An 11,750-nucleotide genomic window follows, 5' to 3' on the forward strand; every position below is an offset into this window, starting at 1 on the left:
TTTACAAAAGTTCCAGACATAAAATATGCTCTCATTGAATATTATTTGAAATATAATGATGCCAGTTATCAGAAAACGATTTAAAAGTCCGTAATGAATCCTTTATGGCCTAAATCACTTTTTTCTGTGTTTAAATGTTCCAAAACTTAAAAAAAATATATTATTGACGATATACTATGTTCTCTGTCATTTCAGATAAACCAAGGTTCTGTTGTATACTCTGGACTCACCTTAACCTCATGAGAAATCAGAATATCACAGAATTTGTTTTCTTGGGGCTGTGGGATAATAAGCAAATAGAGCTACTCTTCTTTTTCTTGTTCCTTCTCTGTTACATGGCCGTCTTAATGGGGAATTCCACCATCTTACTCACAATCGCTTGCAGCCATCTAATCCAACAACCCATGTACTACTTTCTCTGCCACCTTTCCCTCATGGACCTCTGCTACACCTCCACTGTGATCCCCCGGCTAATCAGGGATTTAGCTGCGGTAAGAAAAAATATTTCCTATAACAACTGTATGACCCAGCTCTTCACTGCCCACTTGCTGGCTGCTGTGGAAATATTCATCTTAGTGTCCATGGCTTTTGACCGCTATGTTGCCATTGTCAAGCCCCTGCACTACATGGTCATCATGAACCGGCAGAGGTGTAACATGTTGATCATCATGGCCAGGGTTGTGGGCTTTTGGCACTCTATTGCTCTACTTCTCATAATACTCAATTTAACTTTCTGTGGTCCTAATCAGATAGATCATTACTTATGTGATGTGAAGCCTCTTTTGAAACTGGTATGCAAAGATATTCATGTTGTTAATATCTTAATGATTGCAAATTCAGGGATGGTGGTGGTGGTTGTTTTTCTTGTCTTGGTAGCTTCTTATATACTCATATTATATAATCTTAGGACACGCTCCTCTGCAGGGCGACGCAAAGCACTCTCAACCTGTAGCTCTCACGTTATGGTTGTAGTTTTGTTCTTTGTGCCCTGTATCTATATTTATGTTCTACCTGCAGGGAGTGAGAACAAAGATAAGGAAATCTCTGTGTTTTATACTGTGATTGCCCCCATGCTGAATCCTCTCATCTATACCCTGAGAAATATGGAGATGAAAATTGCCATGCGGAAGGTATGGTCTCAAATGGCATATTTAAAATTAAAGCAACTAAGATAATATTCATTGTGCTTTCAATCCTGTGTCCTCAGGGCATTTATCATCTGAGATGTTTTGAAAGCATATAAGGTTTCTTTGGGAAGTTGGACTAAATGACCTCTGACAAAGTATGAGCCAAAAATGCAAGTCACTGTTATTCAGAATGTTATCTGCACTTTAGAAGGTCCAACTAGTTCCAAGTGTGACTACATTAATTTGAGTAATTCACATGCCCTTCTAAAGTGTGTCTCTAATCATGTCACAACTCCTCTCTCCAAAAATTTATTTGGAACTCTATTTTCCTTGGAATATAATCCTACCTTCTCATTTGTTTATCAGATATCTCCTGAAATAGGTCTGACTTGATTTTACTGATTTCAAAAATTTATATACTGGAAGAATGTGTGGTGTTACGGGGCCAGGGCGACCTGGGTGACTACTGACTCTGTAACCTTTTATCTCTGTCTCTTGGCAATTTGGTTTAATTATGTGAACCTCCATTTAAAAAATATCTGTGAAATATGGAAATATTATACTTCTTAAAGATGAAATATTAGTTTGGCTAACCTGAGTGAAGATTTAGCATCGCATATGGCATACAGGAAATTGACGTTAGGGGATTTTCCTCTTTCCCTACCTTTCTTTCTATGTTTCCCTTTGCTTGGATGCTTTCATCCAGCTACACGGAACCCCATGACATTCTCCAAACATTCTCTAAAATATCTCACCTCTATGGCTTTATTTCTGCCATCTCCTCTGCTTATAACGTCCCCACCCCTGTGCTTTAGTGTGCATGCCTTTCATATAATTCACACTCCTGATGTTTTCTTATTCATGAAGATTTCTGATTCCTGCCCTGTATTTTTTATTGGTATTCTGCTGAACATTTACTGTATTTCAAATAATCCTATGCCTGATACTAGTGTTTCTTCTTATGAACTGTTTTTCCAGTTTAACTGAGCCAGAAGGTAATGTGTTGTACCTTTATTTTTCTTTGTTTCTCCGTCTTTTTCAGAAATAAATCTGTACAAATTAAGATGGAAATAAACAGTTACTGAATTAAATTCAAAGGCACTATCTTTTCTTTCTATTTGACTGTATACGTTGTTCTCACATATCTAGAACATCCACTTATGCCATTAACAGTCATGCATTAATAATAAGACAAGTAATGTCAGGGAGGCTAAAATTTTAACATACATCATTATGTAACTATCAGGGAGAGATGGAATCTAGCAGACTCTCAGCCCCCATAATGTCTTTTTCCTTAGTTATTTTATGCAACAAGGAGGTACACTTTTTATTATCATTTATGCCCATCCCCTTTGAATCACATAATCCAATCCTTGGGATCTTGAGAATGGGTCAGGGAAAAACCCATCCCATCAGAAAGAATGTTATGCAACAAAACCAAAAAACCTTTTATTATGATTTGTTTTCTTTTCTCAGTGGTCCATTAGTTTTTGTTTGATTGTTTGTTTTGTTTTTTGTTAGGAAGATTGACCCTGAGTTAACATTTGTTGCCAATCTTCCTCTTTTTGCTTGAGGAATTCTTCTTTATCTGTTCATCCGCTTAATCCACTTAGGTTGTTTCTGCATTGAGGCTATTGTGAATAATGCTACATAGAGGTATCTTAATTTCAAGTAGATCATCCTTTTCCCTGTACCTAAATAATCATTTTTCCCAAAACATTTAGATTTTATCAAATATCTCTTAGACTAGCTGCTTCATCTGAAAGTGCAGAAATTAGTCTTATTTTACTTCACATTCAGATGTTTTGCTATAAAGGAAGCTATAATCTGAATTGGGTCTGTAGCCACACACCCTCCAGAACCAGTTCAACTGACCACATCTTAGCAACAGAGTAATTAAGAGTGGTCTTTCAAGAACTGGGATCCCTTGTCTAGTTCAGGACGTTTGGGAGCACTAACACCACGTCAACTGAGCCTTTGTAAATGCTCGATAAGTGAACTTTTTGGTGTCAAGGAGCTAAAAATCCCACCCTCAGCTCATGGTTATGCTGCCATTTTGTGAACATGTGTCCTATGAAGAGGCATGAAGATTAACATGCTTGCACGGATCATCAATTACCTCACTTTTCCTTACCTCCATTCATCCATCTCCACACTCCAGACTGCCCTGCCCTTCATCTCATAAATTGTCCCTGATGACCTGCTTGAGGAGACAGATCTGAGGGCACATGCTCCCGTCTCCTTGCAGATCAATCTCACAAAATAAAGCTACGTTTCTTTTTCCGAAAGCTGATGCCATAAAAATTTGCTTTCTTAAAGGTTTATTGGACAAGAGAACACCAATTTTGTGAGGTAACAAACATAAGCACCTTAATAGATGAAAAGTAAAAAATATTAAAAATTTAAAAAAATATAAATGTGTTCATGGACAAATGTCTCAACATTATTAAAGTATGAATTCTCCCCACCAACATTTTTAGATTCCAGAATTCTCAAACAAAATATAAACAAGCACATTTTAAAACTTTTCAAATGTGATCTAAAATTTATATGGAAATGCAAAAGACCTAAATTAGGTCCCACAACTTTAAAAAACAAAGTTGGAGAACTTACACTATCTAATTTCAAGTTATATTATAAAACTGCTGTGTTCAAATGGAGTGGTATTTTCATAAAGATAGACAATAAGATCAGTTAAGCAGACTCAAGAGCTCAGTAGTAGATCTGCACATATATGGGCAGCTAATCTTAACAAAGGCCATAGTTAATTAAATGGAGAAAAGAATCATCTTTACAACCAATTGTTGTGGGCCTATTGTATATCTATACGTACCAAAACAAAAGAGAAAAAGCCTTTCATCTATACATCACATGTTAGACAAATTTATTAAGAATGGATCTTAGACCTACATGTAATACATAAAAGTATAAAACATTTAGAGTAAAACATGGGAGAAGATTTTTGTGACCTTAGATTTTAAAAAGAATTTTAAAAATTGCACCAATATTATGATTCATAAAAACAGAAAATGATAATTTTCACTTCATCAAAATTAAAAATATTCAGTAGACCTAGTATATGACCAGGGATGAATTCAAGAATTGAGGATGTAGGGGCCAGTTCAGTGGCATAGTGGTTAAGTTCATGCACTCTGCTTCTGCTCCCTGGGGTTCACCAGTTCGGATCCTGGGCATGGACCTACACACCACTCATCAAGCCATGCTGTGGTGGCATCCCACATAAAATAGAGGAAGATTGGCACAGATGTTAGCTCAGCAAAATGTTCCTCAAGCAAAAAGAGGAAGACTGGCAATAGATGTTAGCTCAAGACTGATCTTCCTCACCAAAAAAAAGGAATTGAGGATGTACATGCAAAACTTCTGTCTGCCTCTAAGGGGTGTCCTACTGTGTGTTTGTGTGGGGAGGATAGAGACATGACAACATGACCAGCTGTCTCCCTCTGTGGATTGATACAGGTAGACTTGAGTAAATTTTGGTCAACATTGTGTATAATGTTGTAGTAGACAATCAGTAAAACACTGGGTTACGATATCCTTTAATGCTGAAATGCTAAAATCCTTTATTTATTTTTACTTTTCCTACCTGCCAAGTTTATGGTAAAATAATGTCTATTCTTTTATCTTTCCTTTTCTTTGTCTCTCATCCTCCAACCATCAATTCCATCAATGTTAGCTTCTAACGAAAAGTAACCTTGTACAAATTATGATATCACAGGTCATTGATTATTGGTCAATCTGCGCTACACACTTAGAATCTTGATAATTGCCCATGTAGGACTATAAATATCTGTGTTCACTTCTCTTTGTCCTACCTCATCTGAGATTTTACTGAAACCTAAGCTAATATCATTGCAGGCTACATTAGCTTCCATCTTATTTTTCAGAAAGCTGGAAGAACACAGAGCAGTCAGTTTCCAGAGTTGCTCAGAGTATAGACTTTTGGGCCTCCAGAGAAATAGGACCAGTTATTTTCCAAATAGTAAGCAAGCACATTATTGTGGACACTGACTTAGCAGCATTTGGCCAGGATCTGTTTAGAAATGCCTTTGGGACTATAATTACTTAGACCTTTCAGATACCTACTAATGCTTGCATTGTCACTTGAGTTGATCTTCTGTTCTTCCAAACCAAACTCTCTTCATGCATAGGCATAAAATAGATGTTCCTAGGACCTAAATACTTGTTTTAGCTTTTGCAGGAATTTAAAAATACATTTTGTTTATTTTTTGTTTGGGTTTTTATTAGGCTGTTAATTGGCATTCAAAAATTTCAGCCTGCTTTCCTGAGGAAAAAAGATTCACTTCTCCTTGCACTGCTGCTAGTTTTTAGTGAATATTTGAAGTCTAATTCCTTTGTAAACCTGTAGGAGGTTTAAAGCATGTTGCGATTTTAAATATATTTGCAGAGAATTATTCTGGATGTGTTTGAATAACTGGTTTGTAATTCTCTGCCTTTTATTTCAGATTTGTGTACTGGAGGCGAATTGGCAGAGTGAGTGTGTGAGGGCAGAATGCTTCCTGGTACACCCTAAAGTTAACCTGACAGCCCCTCAGATCTGATGGCTAAGTGAAGTACTCATGTCACCTTGATTTGAGAAGAGTCCCACCAAACATGTGCTGGGTTAATATTATGTTCTTTATATTTACTTTATACAATTTCATTCTAAAGGCTGTAATTTCTCTTGCTGCATATGATAATTTCATTACTCTAAAAATGTTTTAGAAGACTCTAGTTTTAATTGGGCATTGTTTATAAGCAAAATTCCCATGAAAAAGAATAGAGTTAAAACATTTTCAAGTTGGCAGTGAATTTCATTTTGTCCCATTCTTGTGCTTATATGCAATCTGCCATATTACTATTAAGAAATAGATCAACTTATGCTTGAATGTCTACAATAATGTAGAATTTACTATCTTTCAAAACACTTTGCATCCTAAAATATGTGTTTTATCTGAGTCAACTATAGTAAGTTTATAGTATGCTACATTCTGTTACACTGAGAGAAAATTTGAATGTGTGGTGAAAATTGTCTTTAAATATGAGTGTCTAGTCTTGTATGGACAGGATAACACAAAAAGCACACAGCATTTTTATTCAATACTACCAGAGAAATAAAGTAATTATTGAAGTATATTTTTGTAGTGAAAATTAAAAAGACTAATGATTTGTGTTAAGAAGTACCTTAAGATAACCAATCTATTACCCAACTAACAGATTTTCACTAATAGATTCTCGAAATTGAAGTTTACCTGATCACACATTAAATTTATGTTACAAATGTTTTTTCTTTATTTTTTCATTGGGTTTAGTTGTATATGTGTGTAAGACAATTTATGTAGTTGCCAAACAATTCACTCAAACAGGAAAGACTGTGAAAGGAAAATGACTGTGTGTTATAAACCACGTGTGTCACTGGGATATTTTATATTACCTCATGTACTCCTTATTAAGTTTCTGAACTGTATAATGATACTTTAATCCTATAAAAAAGGTAAATGAGGTTTACAGAGATTTAATGATTAGCTCAAGGATTACACTGGTCAGTTTATTTAGCATTCCTCAATGTTTCTCCTTCTCTGTGTTACCAACTGTTCTAACGCCATCTTCAGTGGTTTCCTGATATGCTTTATTTAATCAATTGTGACTTCAGTTTTTACATAGGAGGTTTCCCTTACTATCACTATATTGTTTTATGACCATAATTCTCCTCGAATGACTTTTCCCTTTTCCCTCTGCTAACAGCACCGATCATATAACACATTCCCTCAGACTACAGGAGACATTTAGAGCTATTGCAGATTAAATGCCAATGATGATCTAGAAAACAAGCAAGAATCTTGATTTGAAGAGCTTCCTGAAGGAAAATTATTTCAAATGTTTTAGAATCAGAGAATTCTAGAATACATGTTTGTGTTAAATACTCCACTACTCTTTACATACATGAGTACTCAGAAGCACAGACTGGGTGTCTGGTAACCCAGCATCTTGACTATTCTTTTCTACTCAGATGAGGATTCAAAATAGTCTTTTCATTGCTGTCCTTCATGATACCCTCTGACATCCTTCCCAGCTCTCACACATTAAATGTAGCCCCAGATTGAGGGAGAAACAAGATTCTGTGTTCTAACATTCATAGGGTATTATTTTCCAATCCTAAGAAATTACTTAGATTCTCTTCATCTGGGTATCTTCTATTTAAAATCAGAGATTTGGATTAGTTAAGTGATTTCCACTTCTATGTTGTTCATAGTCTACATATATAATAATTCTCTATAAATATAATGGTTTTACATAAGTAAATGTATCTTAAAGATAACATTGTTTCTACCTTATAAACAAAGAATGAATATCAGTTGCATTAAGTAGAAGAGAGGTCATTGATCTGCACACTCCTTAAATATTTCAATACTCTTTAGTTACACTTAACTGCTAGACACTGTGATTGATAATTATTTTGGTTTTTTTTTAATATGAAGGCGGGTAGGAAGTCTTGTAGTGATACTGAAGCAAAGTAGGAACAAATTGAAAATTTCTACTTCTTGAATTTAGAATTTTGAAAAGTAATTTAAAATAGAATTGGTTCCCTCAGTATGGACCATATTTTTCAATGCCACAGCTGTCAGCTGTTTGTCACCTACAGTCCTCTAAAAGACTATAAATAACATAGATATTGAATTTATGCATCACTAGAGTTGATGGTTCCTAAATAATCTTGAAACAAAAGCATTTTGTGTTGTTTTTGTTTTTAAAGATTGTCACTTGAGCTAAGATCTGTGGCCAATCTTCTTTTTTTCTCCTTCTTCTTCTCCCCAAGCCCCCCAGCACATAGATGTATATTCTAGTTGTGAGTGCCTCTGGTTGTGCTATGTGGGACGCCACCTCAGAGTGGCCTGATGAGCGGTGCCATGTCCGCACCCAGGATCCAAACTGGTGAAACCCTGGGCCGCCGTAGCAGAGTGGGAGAAAACCTCTTGGCCCCAGGGGCTGGCCCCTGTGTTTTTTAAATAGATATCTGGTGTCCCAGAGTTGACTGTCACATCAGATCCAGACTAAGGGAGAAGGTGTGCTAGCTTTTGCAAACCCACTAAGGTCAGATAATTCCTCATCAGTGGGTAAAATCACTCCTGAAGTGCTTTCTCTCTATGCTACACTCATTTTGCACTGATTAAATAATGTCTTAACATTTACATTAGGTACAAAGGATTCAAATTCCTGAATTTTTCACTTATTTGTTATTGCAACAAAAATCACTGAGTGATAATTAACCACAAAGTTTGTCTTCAAATTGCTTTCTGTATCATCAACTTTTATTGACATTCATTCTTTAGATTGTATATAAAATATGAAACCTCTAGCAAAAGCCATGACAAATGCACAATTCAAATACACTTGGGCAATTTAAAGATCTTATCTTCTCTTTACCAATTTCCATCACAAACTTCAATGTCAGTACATATTTTTAAATGTCTTTAATATGTAAAATATAAATACTAGAAATAAATGAATTTGCAGATTAGTTTTCACAATCCCAGTCATTGATTGATAGTCTTTCTTAATGTATAATTTTAAAGTATTCTTTGCTTTTTAATACAGCAGCTATTCCATTGGTTTAACGTGACCCTTTGAAAATGTTTGGTCACATAACAAAGAAGAGTATGCTCTTCACAAATTAAATTTCAGCAGTCAAGCTGGAGTGTTTAAACACACTTGCACTTCTTCAAGATTTATTCCCAGATAATTCAAGGAATTTGATCAGAAAATCCAAAAATAAGAAAAACTGATTTTATCTATAAGGCAAAGAAATTGAAAAATATACAAAAAAATTTTCTTGGTTTACATCAGACTAAATAATATAATTAATAATTTTGTTATCTATATAACATAATAGTAATAATTTTTGTTTTAAATATTTTAAATCATTACCACTGTTTATGAGGAAAATATATAATTATTCTCATTGTTAACACTATAAAATTATTCCACAATAGATTTATAAAATGAGACATAATGAAAGAGAAAGAGGCTCAATTCAAGAAACTAAGATCAATTAATGTTAAGATTCTATTCACGTCAATCTATTTCTTAGTAAATTTTACATTATTGTGTTCATACTATTAATTTTTCACCTAAAGTTGTTTTGTTTTTTCAGAAACATAAGTCATTTGTATATAACATACATCCAATTGAAACATATGGAAAGCCAGAGAAACACCTCAGAATTCATTCTTCCAGGACTTTCTCATGACAAAAACATACAAATATTTTGCTTTGTGCTCTTCTTATTCTGTTACGTTGCCCTGTTGGTAGAAAACCTTATGATCCTTAGTTCTATTCGATGCAGTCCTCTTTAGAACCAATCAATGCACTATTTCCTCATCAATTTATCCTTAATAGACATCTGCTATACCTCTATAGTTACACCCAAATTAATTGCCAACCTGCTAGTGGAAAAAAAACCCATTTCCTATGGTAATCGCATGTTACAGGTCTTTACCATGCACTTCTTTGGAGGTACTGAGATCTTCATTCTTACTGCCATGGCTTTTGATCACAATGTTGCCATCTGCAAACCTCTCCACTATGTGATTATCATGAACAGGGCAAGATGCAATTCCTTGTCTTGGCTGCTTGGGTTGGTGGGGCTGTTAATTCTTTTCCTCTCTTTTCTACGGTAGTCAATTTGCTCTTCTGTGTTCCTAACAAAATTGATCACTATTTGTGATATTTTTCCTTTGCTAAAAGTTGCCTGTACTGGTACCTATATCACTGGTGTCCTCATGATTGCCTTTTCAGGTATGGTCTCCTTAGTCGCCTTTGTTGTCTTATTTGTTTCTTATGGCATTATATTATCCACCTTAATAAATCACTCAGATGAATGAATATGCAAAGCTCTCTCTCCCAACTGATCTCATATCACTGTGCTTATCTTATTTTGGGGGCCTGTAATGTTTATTTACCTTAGACCTCCCACCACTTTCCCTGAGGATAAAGTATTGCACTAGTTTACACCATCATTGCTCCTATATTCAATCCCTTAATCTATATCTGAGAAATACGGGAAACTTACATGCATATTACAAAGTGAAAGAAGCCAATCTGAAAAGTCTCCCTACTCTATTATTTTAACTATATGACATTCTAGAAAAGGCAAAACTGTGGAGACAGCAAAAAGATCAGTGGATGCCAAGGGTTAGGGAGGAGGGAGGAAAGAATAGGTATGCACAGAGGATGTTTAGGGAAACTGTTCTGTATGTTACCAAAATTTTGGATACTATCATTATACATGTCGAAATGCATAGAGTGTACAAAACCAAGAATGAACCCTAATGTAAATTGTGAATTTTAGGTAGTAAAGATGTGTCAGTGTAGATTCATTTTTGTAAGAAGTGTACCATTTTGGAGGGAGGGGTTGTCCTTGTGTGGGGACAGGGGGTGTATGAGAATTGATGGAATTTCTGCTCAATTTTGCTGTCAACATAAAACTGCTCTAAAAAATAAAGTTTATTGAATAAAAAAATATATTGTGGCACAATACATAAAGCAAATCAACTTGTAACTATAATGAAGATAAATCTGAGAAATATTTTCTAGAGAAATCAGAAGAAACTTGTATGAAAGGACTTTTATGCATGCTTAACAGGATTTAAACTAAGATCCCTTAAGATATCCCTTAAGATACAGAAAATATCACAACAGAGAAGAGATTGGTTAATGAGATTTTATGAAAAGGAAGATAATTTAGATACTGAAAGAGTTCTGGAACATGTGAATGCAATGCAAGAGTTACAGATTCAGGAGGCACAGTGCAGAGAAGTATAAAGAACAGAAAAAAATAATGAGGGAGATAAAATTGAGAAGAATTGTTATAGCAGGAGGAATAGGACAAATTATTCTCTTAGCAATTACTGATAAAGAAACAAAAATATAGCTGAATTTAAATTTATCTTTTGAAAAACCGTCACAAAGCATGTCAATCTGAATGTTGAAAGGGAATGTGTGGAAAATGACCGATTTTATTACCAGAAAATTTGTTTCATTGTTTATGAAAGAGAAAAATAAATCTTTCCCTTTTAAATGGATTTATGGCATAAAGAATACAGGACATTTTCTTGAATAAAATTTAAAATGTTGTTAAAGAATTCAACATAATATCTCCTCTCTTTTCTTGATGGTATATACTGTTCTCACATATCTACATCTCTTTATGTCATTCACAGTCATGCATTTATAACAGAAGATGTGATGCCCAAAATCTCTAAAATTTAACGTGTATTCCCAGTAATTATGGGAAGAGAATAAAATCCAGGAGACTCTAAGTCCAATAATGTCTTTTATTTTTAAATACTTTTTTTTTTTTAGAACAGTTGTAGGTTCACCTGAAATAGAAGAGAAGGTGAATATATTCCCCATATACCCCCTGCTGCTACACAAGCATAACCTCCCCTATTATCAACATCCCACACTAGGTGGTACGTTTGTTACAAATGATGCACCTACATTCACACATCATAATCACCCAAAGTCCATAGTTACATTACGGTTCACTATTGCTGTTATATATTCTATGGGTTTACACAAACTTATAATGACATGTATCCACAA

At 34.7% G+C, this 11,750-nt stretch overlaps 1 protein-coding gene across 1 annotated transcript; it reads left to right on the top strand.

Moving 5' to 3' along the window:
- Window positions 1-239: 239 nt before the first annotated feature.
- LOC106821843 (olfactory receptor 4P4-like) lies at window positions 240-4,566 on the top strand. The gene is made up of 2 exons (XM_014826734.3): window positions 240-1,149; window positions 4,436-4,566. The coding sequence occupies exons 1-2, from the start codon at window positions 240-242 to the stop codon at window positions 4,564-4,566; spliced, it is 1,041 nt and encodes a 346-aa protein (XP_014682220.3).
- Window positions 4,567-11,750: the final 7,184 nt, after the last annotated feature.

Source organism: Equus asinus, chromosome 17 (genome assembly GCF_041296235.1).
Source record: "Equus asinus isolate D_3611 breed Donkey chromosome 17, EquAss-T2T_v2, whole genome shotgun sequence".
NCBI lineage: Eukaryota > Metazoa > Chordata > Mammalia > Perissodactyla > Equidae > Equus > Equus asinus.